The sequence below is a fragment of the Homalodisca vitripennis genome, chromosome X (assembly GCF_021130785.1).
Source record: "Homalodisca vitripennis isolate AUS2020 chromosome X, UT_GWSS_2.1, whole genome shotgun sequence".
NCBI classification, from domain to species: domain Eukaryota; kingdom Metazoa; phylum Arthropoda; class Insecta; order Hemiptera; family Cicadellidae; genus Homalodisca; species Homalodisca vitripennis.
In genome coordinates, this window is record NC_060215.1 from 65,936,540 (window position 1) to 65,952,120 (window position 15,581).

A 15,581-nucleotide genomic window follows, 5' to 3' on the forward strand; every position below is an offset into this window, starting at 1 on the left:
TTGGGTTCTTGTTTGGATCCGGCCTTTTTTCTTGTGAATTTCACATTTTCTCAGTAGATTTTGCTAAATTAAATAATATTATTTTTATGGACTAATCACATATGCGGTCTGGGTTTGATTAGAAAATTGCCAGGACACTAAACCAAAACTCATTTTACTGTTACAGTATAACAAATCCAGTGTTCAATGTTCTAGTTGTAAAAGAGGAGTAGAACATTTTTAAGACATGAAATGTATCTGACTTTTATTTTCACTCTTCTGGGCATCATAAGAGTAAAAATTATAAGTTAAAAACCAGACAGCCCACGCGTTGATGTCTCTTTTTTCCCATCCACAAGTGCGGTAGCAATACAGATCAACATCAATCAGCAATATGCAAGTCACGTGATTGGTTTTGATTGTTAAAATAAGTTTATGATAACAAATTGAACCAGTAAAATACAAACAAATTTTCCTACAACTTTAGCTTTGTATATATGCATCATGTATATCATCACATGTATTGTACTTTAAATTGAACGTTTTAAAATGCAGATTATTACCAAGCTGGATTTGAAATATATGAGTACTTAAGTAAACTAATGCAACTTTAATTTGTTATGAGGTTTATAGACAGTTTCACAATATTGTAGGTTTACAGATACTTGATCTTTGATACTTATAAGTACAATATTTTGTAGATTCGAACCTTCACACTTAGCGTCGTCTAAGGCTGCCTTATTTTAGATTACACTGTCAAAGTGTCCTATTTTACAAGGGTTGTTTAAATTCCACATTTGGTATTATACTACTTGAAATAAAGGTTATTTTATTCATAGCACGTTGGTTTTTAAAATTAGTTAGATAACAACTCGAGGTGCCTCAGACAATTTGTAGTTTCATCCTCTAAAACATAAAAATCATTTATTTGTAACTGGGATTTCAAACTGAAGTTTTTCTTATATCTTCTCTTCCAACTCTCTTTCAGAATTTCTTACAATTTGTTCCCAGGAATATGAGTTCAGCATGCCCCAGCTAACAACAAATAGTAACGGACGTGCGTTAACTGAGTGCGTATCTTTAATCATGGCTTTGCTCTCGTGTGACGTTTATGGATTATACATCTAAGAGAAATGTCATTGGAACTACATTACATCATGGCATTTACGAATTAGTACATCCAGTGTATACGATCGGTTTAAGTGGACAATTCTGAAGTCAGAGTAGTATCTGTCATATAAATTAACGTTCTCGAAGTTATGAGATCTAATGCCTCGACAACTACGATTACTGCTTTCATAACACTTTGTTCACTCCCTTTGGTCAACTTCAAGTATGGTCGTATAGCTTCCGGTATGTCCATGCTTAATGTCCACAATTTGAAGTCCACACACGCCATGACCATTGTCTCAAATAAGGTCCGCAGACACTTGAGTAAATGACATTTCTATCGCAGTGTTTTCTCGCATACTTTAATTGGCTGTGGTGTTCTTGTTTGGCCATCCAGACCGATGGGTATAAATATTTAGATTACTTAAGATATGTGAACACCGTCATACAATTTTTATATTAGCTAATTGTTATAATTATTTTTCAAAATAATAATTTACTCCTTTATCAAAATTATAGCATGGTTAAGTACAAGAATATAAAATCTTATGCTGCTGTGCAATGGGCCTCATAGTTAATAATAATAATAATAATATTCTTTATTGCATCAACAATAGTTACAATTTCATTGCATGCGTCATAAAATGGAGTTTAATTTGAAACTTAAATTGAAACTTTAAAATAAAACCACCATAAATTAATAGGCTTATGTTTCATAAACACAGTGTGTCAAAAAGCACACGGCATAAGATGTCATTCGGTCATTATTTATCTGTATCAGAACCGAGTTATGTGTTATACTCTTGAATAACTTTATGAACCCGTTATGAACTCATCAACAGAGTAAAATTCCTTTGGCACCAGGAAGTGTTATAGTCGAGCTTTAAATTGATTGGGATCGTTTAATTTTTGTAATACCCTCAGGGAGCCATTGATTAGCCTGACACCAACTTGGGGCGGTAAACGTCCATAAGCCGTCGTTCTGTGCTGATCGAGTCGGAAGTTGTCCCTGCCTCTAGTCCCGTACTGGTGGACATCCCTGCCCGTTCCAACTCACATTTGAGTCGACAGTACAGGATAACCTCTAAAATAAAGAGACAGGGTAAAGTCAGTAATTCAAGACTCCTGAATGTGTCTTTGCACGACTCTATGGGGTCCAACTTTAACCACATTCTAACGGCTTTCTTTTGAGATGTAAAAACTCTTTGAAACATGTTTTTGGACAACTGCTCCACAATCTCAAGCCCGTAAGACAGATATGGATGTTTAAGACCAAAGTAGGCCAATATTTTTAATATGTTTAAAACATCCAAAGAACAACAATTTGCAAGGTTGCGCAGGACATAAATGCCCGAGGCAACCTTAAAGCAAACGCTCTCAACGTGGGTGTTCCATGTCAACCCTCGATCAAGGTACTTTCCAAGAAACTTGGTGGATTCAGCTTCATCCAGAAGAACGTCGTCCACCATTACCGCGGGCCGGAGCTCTTGGTCGTCATGCTGCCGAAGACAGAAGTTCATGACGTTTGATTTTAAACCGTTTGTTTTCAAATTGATTCTGGAAAAATACTCGATACATGAATTCAGTTCGATGAAAGACTTTATTTCAAGATCGTGTTTTGATTTTGATCTGATGCAGAGAGTCGTGTCGTGTCAGCATATTGAATCACTTTTCCATATTGGATTGATGAGTTCAACCTGTTGACGTATATCAGGAAAAGGACTGGCCCAAGTATTGATCCCTGGGGGGATTAAATTGAGAATGTGGGGTAAAATATTAAAAAAATACCCAAGACTAATCTCTTACAAATTCCAAACAGTAGAGCATCAGAGTAAGATTAATATAGGTACAATTCGTATTAGACGTATGTACGAAGATTGACCTATCGAGACTTGAGTAAAAATAAATATGATAAAGTAAGTTAACCAAGTTTGATGACCAAAAATATATTTCTTAATTAAGTTGTTCAACCTAAATATCTAGAGTACTGCCTAGGGGGTATATCTATGGTGGGGGGGGGGGGGTAGGGGTAGGGTAGTATACTTTATTTTATTGCCTTGTCCTTTAGAAGAAGCCATAAGTCCAAGAATGATCTCAATGAATGTTCAAAGAGTATGGTATCTTTTTGAATTACTAAAACTCACCATCAAAATTAATTTTCCTAGATCTTGTTTCTTCGTCGATACATTTGGTTCACACGTCGCAGGTAGATCTCATGTAAACTTGGTTTTTGCAAACCCAGTTTGACATTCATCCCAAACAGCCTTCAGCAGTATCTTAAGGTATTAAAATATAACAAAAAATGTGTCTTTCAGTTTATCAACGCCTGCACGGCTAAACAGGGTGTTTCTTTAATAATTTTAAATGCACGATACTGGAAATAAGTAGTCTGAAGGATTGGTTTTGTTTACTCCGGGTCTATCTTCTGGTTAGTATATGCAGCACTTACTGCACAGTTAGTATAATGCATTTGAACAAACAAAAGCTTCTGGAATAGACTTGATGTATGGTATAGTAATTAGCCATCAATGTCGCTAAGTTTTTTAAGCAAGCGGTAAAGTCATAAAAATATATAATAAATGATGTAAGTAAATACTTGTACTGCGCCGAGTCTGCGAATATTACTGATAATTTAAAGTGTAATATACGAGGTTATATGAAAGAAAGAATTTACACAGCAATGTACAAATAAGGAAATTATTCAATCATTCTACCTATATATTCCGTTTGAAAACACCTCGTTCAGTTGTGTGGACAAAACAAGATGAACTTACCATTGGAAAGGCTATAAAGTTTGGTTCCAGATACATACATGATGTATGACAACGGACTCAAATCGGTACAAATAAACATAGTATTCATATTCTTTGGCATTTTTTCCAATCGTAAGTTTTTTTCTGATATCCCCTAACAATCTCAATATGGCCGTAACATTTCTCACAGACGAAGAAGTGATTTCGATTATTTTAGAGCATCTCTTGTTTTAGTTAGAGAGCCATAGACACGTCTCTTTAGCCTAAAATGGTTTATTAACCTAATAAAAGTGTGTATTTTGTCAGGTTTAGTTAGTAAAACAGTTATGCGCCCTACATCCTCCCCCTAAGCTTTCAAATCGGAATCAAGCTTTTGCCTAGTATTCAACAGGTATCATTGCGTTCTTTAAACAGTTATGCATTAGATCACTTACAACGTATAGTGTTTCAGTTACCTATACCTCCTCATGTTTTATTGTTTAAGTAGGTGGGCCATCGTTTCACGTGTTATATAATATGCATACTGTCGCATGCCTAATATTGCTATTTTTAATGTTTCAGATATTCCAAATGCTAAAATAACGTTACACTTATATTTTTAAGCCTGTTTCAAAGTATTTATTCGTCTAAATTCAATACAATATATAGTGTTACTCTCCTGTGATTTGTTAGAAACAATTCATAAAAACTGTACAGACAGGAGAATTCAGTGTTAGAATAGCGTCAAGAACGCTAATTGTGAGCGGCCTTCCCTAGTCTTGTTATATTTCAAGCATAGTTGATGGGTGAAGAGTGGAGGAGGTGATAATAGTGTGATTCAGAGGTAATTGGTATGATCAATACCCGCCTGGCCAGTGGGCGAGAAGCTAGTGTGTAACTGCTTGTAATGACAGCATTCAGGCGTACAGTCGTGCCCAAAACCGAGTCTACCGGATCGGGCTCGCGCTTGCCCCCGCGTCCATCCTGGCAGCGCACGCTCTGCCCCTGACTAACCAGTCTACCACACTACCCACTCTAACACAGCGCTGCAAACCTGTTAACCTGTGAATTATATCAAATCTACTTTGACTTACTCAAAATGTAAAAATACAAAATCTTGCTTGTCACTAGCAACTTATTTCAATGCCCTTAATTGACAGATTTAACAGTCAATCTGCTAAAAGTGCGATGATATTCGTTGTACTATGATCCACATGACGCCTTGCCAAGTACTACAGATTTTCAACACAAAAATGTAACTGCTTGCTGCAGATGTTAGAATAACTGTATGTGACACCCTTTAGTTGGTTTGGATGACTGCTGAGATTTGACCACTTTTCCCAGGAATCTAAATGGTCCAGTCTGACAGATCTCCACGTTATTCGTTACTCGTCCTCTATCAACCAACATAGAACCACTTACATGTACATCACGTAAAAGGGCCGTCTGGACTTAGAATGGCGTAGTTGTTGAAAGTTGTTGAAAGTTCTTCTACTTCGTACAAAAGAGATGCGAACCAAATTAGATTCGGTCCTTATTAATATACAGAATTACACAAAGAAATCTGGCATTTCCAAAGGGTTAAAAACCTATTAATAGTTCGAAATATATACGAGTTGTATTCAAAGTAAGTAAAATATCAATAACGTTAGTAAATATACTCTTAAGACACTATCAATTGTAAATACTTATACTTACCGTTCACTCGTCTGCCTCTTGGGCTGCCAACTGCTCCTCCTCCTCTTTACTAAGCGGTACAGTGCTGTGGTTGTAGAGGCCCTGCGCCATCAGCTGCAGCGCCAGCGGGTTCTTGGTGCCCGTCGCCTTCTTGATCTTGGCTCTCTTGTTCTGGAACCAGATCTTGATCTGAGCTTCGTTCAGTCCCAGCTCGCTGGCCAGCTCTTGCCTCCTCTTCTCAGTCAGATACCTGTTTTCCGAGAACTCCGTTTTCAGCCTAGACAGCTGCTCACCACTGAACGCGGTTCTAGGCCTCTTCTCTTCGGGTCGTTTGTCTTTCTTTTTCATTCTTCTCGTTCTAGGACCTGAAACAAAATAATGTGCAATTTTAATGTTTGATCGGTTTGGTACAGAAATGGTAAATCTGATTGGTTGATCTACTTCGTTCTTTTAACGCAAGCGCATCAATGAGTGTTCCGTTAAGGAAAAAGTGGCGTTCCGCCCGCGAAGTGTACTCTAACAGTAAATAAAACTAACAATCAATGACCTTGTACTTTTTATTCCAAACGAAGCAAATTTGAAGCTCAGTTTTATTAATTATTCAGAGAATCAACAAAAGACATTTCCTTTAACTATGAAAATCATAAAAAAAGTACATTGAAGTTATATCTAAGATTAGAATATTTCACTAAAATACTTTTTGTCTTAAGCTTTGATATAATACTGTTTTCCAGTTGTTGACTCTGACACATACTAATGAAACTAATCGGTTTTAATTACTTATGTTTACTAAATTTCTCTGGATTTATTCGATTTGTTATAAGAACCGTATTTTTTAATATCAATTTTAAATATTCAATAGTAAAAACTAAGAACAAATGCAAAATATTTTACTTTGAGTGTAATTTATTTTAGTCGTATCTCGTCTAGACTCAAAACCCTCTACGATAGTAAATAATTGGGCTTTCAGTTTCAATAACTGAAAAAGATAGAAATTATGTTTTAGCACCGATTTCGATAGCTATTTCAATAAGTGCACCCGTTGTTGAACTTATCAAATGCAGCGATTGCTTGGTTTCTGACGGTTGTATTTTCTTCCCCAAGCAATTTAACAAAACGTCCAAAATCTGTTGAGACAAATTTACATTTTAAATTATAATTTTACAAACTTTAGCAATCTCCTTACCAGATTTTAATCAATAAATACAAAATTTCCCTATTTTAAATACTCAAAAGAATTAAACGTGTTCAAACATAGCTAGTACATAACACGTAACAGTCTAGTATAGCCATATTGTGATCACAGTAGTATGTACAGTACTCATACAGATTGGGATAATATAATGTTATTATCTGGGCTGACACGGATTAAATTGCAAAAATAATTCTCAAGTCTTGTTTGTGTTAATATTTTTAAAACAATTCATACAAACAATAAATATTGTTTTTGGAAAGCCATAAGATGTTATTATTAGAGCTTAAAATGGAGAATAATTTTTATCATTGTTTAAAACTTTAAAATTCTTGCTAAAAACTTAAAATACCCTCAGGTTTTTAAAAAGGAAAATATTTTGTTGTCGGAGTTTCAGACTTTAATAATATGCCTAATAATTCACGTGTTCGTACATTTGGTAATGGAATCAAACTAACATCAGCATCATTACTGAGCATCGTGCTTGTTATGTATTTCAAACAGTTAATATATAGTTTCAAATGTGTATCAGAATCAATAGGGCTTTGAAACTGTCGAGGCTGGACAGCTTCACTTGCTTACATAACGTTACTTCTTTGTTTAAAGGTTGTTTTGACGATGTGAAGACAAAACAGGATTTTTCGGACATTTGTCATTTTTCAGCGATACAAACAATCAGTAACACTACGTTAACCTCTGTAATGATGTATGACCAATACATAATCTATAAGATGCATCCCTTTACCAGAAAACAATAATCATAAAATGTTGAGAATACCAATATACAGACATAAAGCGACTGATTTATGCTCTTTCATTGTCACGAGTGACTCCCTCTTAAGATGGTTTCTGACTTTGATTCACCATATATTTTCCTGTGGACAGTAAGTGCGTGTTCACCATAGTGGATATCCCTCCATACAGCAGCCGTTGCAAGTGTAGTCCTGACCAATCTTGAACTGCAAAGATTGTGCAGTATAGTTATTCAACATACTCTTTGTTTCTAACCGATTGCTCTTTGTTATCTTTATAACTAAATAAATATTACTTTGACTCTTGACCGGGATAATAACTAATATCATTGAGAGGGATATAAGCTTAGACTAAAAACATAAGTATTAAAGTAGTGTCAAGTTTAATTGAACTTCTGTAGTTGTATTTCTGAGTACTTATGATATTTTAATACTATTCAGAAACGCGTTCCACAATCCTGATGTGGATACGATGAAAGATTTATTGTATAGACCTGTCCGATGGATCGACATCGAGAGTAACAATGTTCTCCTCCAAGTGTCAATGCTCTGATTACATACAAAGATGAAATTCTGTGAGAATGAACAGCCATTATTAATTAATGTGTGAAAGGAATTGGGGATATGGAAGTTATTTGGATTTTAGTAGGGATAATTGGTCAATAAAATAATACACGTGACTATTACTTCGCGACGTAAGTTAAATATTAACTTACCCAATAGCGTATGGGTAATTTGTAAATCTTAAATATAAAAGTGTAAATTTAAGTGTTTGAGTGTTGAGTGGATGTATTTTGAAATTAATGTCTTCAGTACTCGTATACAGTAAAACACCAATGTTACAGAGATCTGTGGCACCCCTCTGATTACAGGTTTCCCACTCAGTGTACGTGTAACTTTGTTAATCTTAACATAGATAGTATAATTCAATTCAGTCTGTATAGCTGTAAAAATTCATTAAGTTTATACATCATTCACTTAGATAAGCACAATAGACTTGAAAATGTAATGAAATGTCTTTGAAAAATCTGATAATCCTATGGTAAAAATATTGAGATTAAGTGGACTTTGACACTTGTCTTTAACCCACTGTATGATCGATATTTCCGTAAATTTAGAGAAGTGTGGTAATATGATGTGAGAACCTAAAATAAAATTTGAATGAAATGCCATTACATATGATCATCTTCATAAATGCTTATATACCACTTTTGCTTAGCATTTGAATGGTAGTTGACTGATTGAATTAAAATCTGATGTAGGTATTGGGAGCATACTCTTCTAGCGGAATAAAATAAGAAGAGTGGTTAGAAAAGTATGCATTTACAACTATGAGGGTGTAATCGCATACCCGTTTGATTTGATTAGGGATTCTTTAAGGGATATTTTGGGTAATTTATTCTAAGAGATCACAAGTTAATGGTACAAAGACGATGGACTCATTGTCAGGATTGAGTCTTACCCTTATAGAACATCTTTCTTGACAGCGTGTTCTGTTTAGATATACCGTTTTGTGCATTAATGGTGGTGCTTAGCAAAGTTATCGTCCGAGACAGAAATAGCCTAAGTTGATATAGTTCATTAATATACAGGATTATGTCCTCCTAGAGAAAAGACACCCACTAATGTTACTGTAAAGTGGGCTCCAAGGTGATCCAGCAAAGTGAGAGGACGAGCCCATGTTAGCTTGCCTACAGCCGAGCGCTGTATAATAGAATCTCACCAGTTATATAGATTCATCGAAGGTAATGACAGATTAAAATGCCTTCAGGAAGTTAACTGCTCATGATGTCGTTCCAGTCCACTCATCTGTCTATATCGAGCCGAGATCTGGCGCCGAGCCCGAGTGCAGAGAAATGCATTCTTTCCATTCAAAGGCAGGCTGCTCTCCGCATTGCTTGCAGTTTCTCGACGGTAGTGAAGTCTGTAGTTCGCGTCAAGGACATAGTAATATCTACTAACACGCTTTTACGGAAGCGTATATATAGATCGCTGATGCTGATTGCAGGCTTAGACAGAACAGAAGCTGCGTCACAGGCCACAATTATACCATGCAGCTGGATAGTAATGATGTGACAAACCAGCTGGAAGTCCACGGACAGCGAGATTAGTCGGAAACATCGATCCTTCAATCGAGCGTGGCCTCGGAGTTATCCGTACTAGTTTCTTAGGGATGTGACTACTACAGGCTTTGACAGAACAGAAGCTGCGTCACAGACCACAATTATACCATGCAGCTGGATAGTAATGATGTGACAAACCAGCTGGAAGTCCACGGACAGCGAGATTAGTCGGAAACATCGATCCTTCAATCGAGCGTGGCCTCGGAGTTATCCGTACTAGTTTCTTAGGGATGTGACTACTACAGGCTTTGACAGAACAGAAGCTGCGTCACAGGCCACAATTATACCATGCAGCTGGATAGTAATGATGTGACAAACCAGCTGGAAGTCCACGGACAGCGAGATTAGTCGGAAACATCGATCCTTCAATCGAGCGTGGCCTCGGAGTTATCCGTACTAGTTTCTTAGGGATGTGACTACTACAGGCTTTGACAGAACAGAAGCTGCGTCACAGGCCACAATTATACCATGCAGCTGGATAGTAATGATGTGACAAACCAGCTGGAAGTCCACGGACAACGAGATTGGTCGGAAACATCGATCCTTCAATCGAGCGTGGCCTCGGAGTTATCCGTACTAGTTTCTGAGGGCTATGACTACTACAGGCTTAAGGAGCGTGACGACCAATACCACAATTTTTTTTTTGAAACTAAGTGTAAAGTAGTAGTAACTTTTTAGATGAGCGAACTCCTGAGATCACTGTTGGAAGTGGCTCTGGAACTGGAGTGGAATTGCGAATAGTCTCGCCGTATTCCAAAGTAGTCAATCGAACTAAGAAGACCGATATGTAACTTCGACCACTGATGTAGTCGACTTACTAACTACGCTTGTCAGGTCGGAATTTCCCGCCCATTCTAACCACGAAAATGTGTTTTATCTCAATTTTAATAAAGGCGCAGTAAGTGATTATGAAATATTTACACGTCTTCATGTCTAATAATGGTGTAAGTGTTTGAACATAGTTGAATTTTTTATATTTGGATTGAAGCGAAGGTATATTTAAAACATCATATATATTATGTATAGGAATATTGTACTGGGTTAAGTTGTAAATTTATTAGACAACATGTAATTTACAGCTTATGTATTAGTCCTCTTATCTAATAGACTGTCGAAGTTTTAAATGCCAAAAACATCATAAACTTTATTACAAGTGTAAGAACATTACTAGCTGTAGATTAGGAAATTTATAGCATGTAAACTAAATAATGAACTGAAGACAGTAAGAGCTGCTCGGTATAGTAAATGCGGCACAGTAAAACATTTAAGCGGACTAGTGGCAAGATAGTTTTGTACCGTAAGTACAATATTCAAATGGCGATAGCTATATATTGTACTATGCTATAAGACAGTTTTGTAATAGAGCACAGTAAATAAACGGGACAAACTGTCTTAGTGTAATCCTTGATGGGTCTTATATAATTGGGTGACAAACACTGGGCACAATCAGAATATGGTGGTAAACCAATGATGTGTACACTTGGTAGTCTTTTTACAAAAGCAGAAATATTGGATATACGAGTATATTGGCGTAAATAGAACTTCTGACAACTGGTATGAAACTCGTAGATCTTCCTACCTGATGATGGGAGATATGTAATACCATTTCACTAATATAACAGAGCGCCCATACTGACGCTCTGACAGGGTAGTCCTTTGACAAACGCAATCATTACGTTGTAATCTACAAAGGTATTAAAGAAACTTTTTATTAATTGTCAGTTGTTCATTTGACAAACCAAGTCGGTACTGTGGATAAATTTAATGTTAGTCAATTGGCGTGCTGACCTAAAACGATTCTATGTTTTCCATCGTAAATTTTCCATGTTTAAACACGTGAACTTTTTTACAATGTACCAAAATAGAGCTATGATAAATAGCTAAATTTCCCTCCTTAGCTCATCAGTCTAAGAATGGCTAGTGTCTAGATACCTTTTTAGCACAATAGATTGTCTAAGAAGGACTAGTAGCTGTACAGCTCAGTAGTAAAATAAAACGTCAAACCTGGACTAGTGGGTGAAAAACACTATTATACAAGCGGGATCAGCGGCTGGACAGCACTATAGCAAATTAATTATATTTAAGCGGCTTGACGGATTTATAACAGATTATATATCTAAGTAGAACGTGTGACTGGATAATTGTGTAGCATATCATGTAAATAAGCGGGTCTTATACAGTTCGATATTTTTGAAATTGTGTACAGTAATTATCGTACGAAAATCAGATTAAATGGAACTGGTTTATAATATAATTTTAATGAAAAATGTTGACATGACTATAAATCGTCAAAGTAATTTTGACGTTATACTTCCAGGGTATGTTGTTAGTATTTCTATCTTGCGTAGCATGTGACGTATTTTATATTTCAAACTGTAATGATGTGTGCCTATTTCTTTCTGTCATGGAATGAATTAAACCTAACCTTGAAAACAATAATTAAGTACGTTTTCACATCTGACTGTACGTCTTCTTAAGTACGCTAATATTTATTTAGATTTTTTAGTTTGTTCGTGCTTAGGTAACTAAGTGCACGTATATTAAAGGTGCGTTAAGGATCGTATCGAGTACTGTAGGAGTACGCTACTTAGAGAGCCTGTTCAGGGGCCCACAAGGAAGATGATCAATTCGTGTTTTGGCAGTACGCTCAATAGGGGGAGAGGCGAGAGTGTGATGAATGGTACGCTTTCTCGACAGAGATATCGCGGCAAGCTTTCGGTCAGTGGGTGGTCTCATGCAAAACGCGTTTAATACCAGAATCGCGCATTACTATAATTCAGATCGCTACAGGTAGCCCACTGCAGGAAGGCCTGGGACGGCGGGCTGCACGGCTCTGCTCTGATATTAACATCATTACATCAATTTTATACAATCCATTCACTTTACTTTCCTTGTGCGCGAGCGCAGTGTGAAACAGCTGCCTTGTGTGTGGTCAGTGTTCGATGTCAATATATCGCTCACACAAAGCTGTTTCCGTTATGGCCAAAATGACATTCATGTAATAATATAAATGGTTTTATCATTTAACGGTTTGTGAGAAACAATATAGATATGTATTCATTCAATATGTTAAATATTTAGTTATATAATCAATTCAATTTTGTTGCTTATCTTCAGTTGAGAATATAACGTTGCCCTAACTGAACTGAAAAAACGTACTTGGAAACTCATTACGTTTAATCCACTTTAAATTTAGGAGAAGAGTGATGTATTTCAGACTGTACGAATTAGTAAAAATACGTAATATTGAATTAAATCCTGATATATTTTTAATATTAATACAGTCAAAAATGTATCTATTAATATTCTATTTCCATTCAGTAAAACGTAACGATTTTATCTCTTATGGTGATATATTTTACGGTTGATAATGCGGGCGCCCTCGAATCGGATACATCTAGAATGCTTACTTATTTTTATTACTTTATACAATTTTACTTGGTTGCTCCTATGCGCAGTGATTGTCCCTCGACTTCCTAACGGCACGTGAAGCACCGCCGTGGTGTGGCGCCTCGACACCTCCGCCGCTTCTCGTAGAGAAACTGGTACTGTACCGCGTAGTACCTATGTGGATTGGGAGATGTTTGTTTCACTATTTGAGTGTGTGGTCTTTGAGAGCCTCAATATTAAGTGGAACCCAAAAGACGACGACAAATATTCTAAATGAATATTTAGTATTTAATTAACTAAAATAAAAACTCTCTAAAACATTTTGAGTAAAGGGTTCTGGAACGTTCTGAGATTTCTAGAAAGTATCATAAATCAGGTATACAAACTGTATATCAATTACGAAATGAAAAAAGTTTAACCTTCGATAAAAACAGCACAAGTAATGATGATCTATATCAAGGTATAACCACAATAAGGTTATGATAAGTAACTGACGATTACATCAATATTTACTATTTCTCCCAATTTAAAATTAAACATTTGTTAAGCATAACGTTATTAACAAATTCAAGCTGTATAAACTATTAAAAAATATAGAACAGAACTGCAACAAGTTATTTGGAAATTTTTTAACAATATAGAATGGTTAGTAATAATATAGTAGTTGTTTTATAAAAATAATGTAGACTGTAAAATAACATTTAAAACTGTACCATATTGTTTCTGCAATAAAATGTGAGAAAATTAATATACGTTAAGTCTCTGGATGTACTTTTCCCCTTTTCTTGTGATTTCCTTGTAAGAAAACGTCTTCTTTCTGGCTAAGAAAAACAATAATGTGCCACTAGTAAATGGCAAAAATAACATCTGGTCCCAAAACTAACTGAACCCGTGGGTGATAACAATCGTAGTACCAGTAACAGTTACAAAGCAATAGGTGACGTTGAGAGGTTGGTGGGCTCGCATGTCGCCAAAAGTAGGGTGTCGGGTCCGAGCATTAACTGAACCCGTGGGTGATAACAATCGTAGTACCAGTAACAGTAACAAAGCAATAGGTGACGTTGAGAGGTTGGTGGGCTCGCATGTCGCCAAAAGTAGGGTGTCGGGTCCGAGCATTAACTGTAATCGTGGGCGGCGACAAACGTAGTATCAGTAACAGTAACAAAGCAATAGGTGACGTTGAGAGGTTGGTGGGCTCGCATGTCGCCAAAAGTAGGGTGTCGGGTCCGAGCATTAACTGTAATCGTGGGCGGCGACAAACGTAGTATCAGTAACAGTAACAAAGCAACAGGTGACGTTGAGAGGTTGGTGGGCTCGTATGTCGCCAAAAGTAGGGTGTCGGGTCCGAGCACTAACTGTAATCGTGGGCGGCGACAAACGTAGTATCAGTAACAGTAACAAAGCGATAGGTGACGTTGAGAGGTTGGTGGGCTCGTATGTCGCCAAAAGTAGGGTGTCGGGTCCGAGCATTAACTGTAATCGTGGGCGGCGACAAACGTAGTATCAGTAACAGTAACAAAGCAATAGGTGACGTTGAGAGGTTGGTGGGCTCGTATGTCGCCAAAAGTAGGGTGTCGGGTCCGAGCATTAACTGTACCCGTGGGCGACGACAAACGATCTGTCTTTCTCTTATCTGACCGCCATTCATTTTATCGGTGGGCCGAGCACGAGGGTCGCATACGTAGCTTTGCTACTCCCGCCACCGTGCCGCTTTACCCGCCCTCATGTAAAACTTATGTGGTCTGCTTTGGCCACATAGGAAATTTTAATTGCTAACGTGTATTTTCTTCGTGAATTCAGGAAGTCACTATTAACATGTAACTGTTACATTACCAGAATTTGAGAGTTTGCATCTGTATAAAGATGGGTTTAACTTCATTTAGTAGTGTAAATATGAATATTAAGACTAATATCTAAAGTAAATAGTTCTTATAAATTAACTCATGTTGACTAGTTAAGAATTAGTTAATTGTTACCGAGTGTTCATCAAATAAATTGATTTTATGTTTAACATGGTGCAAACGTATAAAACAAAAATAAAAAATTACTTGAATTACTTTATATAATGAGCTCTAAAAATATAAATTATAAAATTAATATATTATAAATATAATTTTTCAGTACCCAAAAAAGCATATAAATAGCTAACATTAAATCACGACATTTGGTAACTGGTTGAAAATGGAAATAAATACATAGAAACACTAATTTGAAACTTTAATTTGAAATGCTACAATTAATACCTGTGTTGTACAAGGGTTAATGCACATCACTGTATTTAATGATGAAATGTGTCGTGTGTGGAAAACTAATAATTTTATTAGCCGTGCTAATACTTGAAACCATTGTGTTTTGGGTATCACTTTAATTCTGATTGATTTTCCTAAATCTTTTTGGTTTCATAGTATGAAACTAATTCATAACCCTTTAAAATCGTGAACTTTTATAAATTTTATCCTTCATTCTAAAACATAAACACCAATAAGTGTCCAAACTAAAAATGAATAAGGTTATTTTTGTTAATTGTGTGTTTATTTTTATTTTTACGATCGAAATAGTTTTTACTTTCAATAGTGTGTTGAACACTAAAATGGATTTAAAAGTATCAAAATGTCATTCTTGATTG

General features: G+C 36.2%; 1 protein-coding gene across 2 annotated transcripts in view; it reads right to left on the reverse strand.

Moving 5' to 3' along the window:
- LOC124369101 (homeobox protein engrailed-1a-like) overlaps nt 1-15,581 on the reverse strand; it is an 86,729-nt gene that overhangs the window by 8,280 nt on the left and 62,868 nt on the right. For both annotated transcript variants that reach the window (XM_046826843.1, XM_046826842.1), the window contains one exon: nt 5,520-5,863. In XM_046826843.1, the coding sequence (XP_046682799.1) occupies nt 5,523-5,863 (341 nt within the window). In that variant the 3' untranslated portion in view covers nt 5,520-5,522. The remainder of the gene's footprint in view (nt 1-5,519; nt 5,864-15,581) is intronic.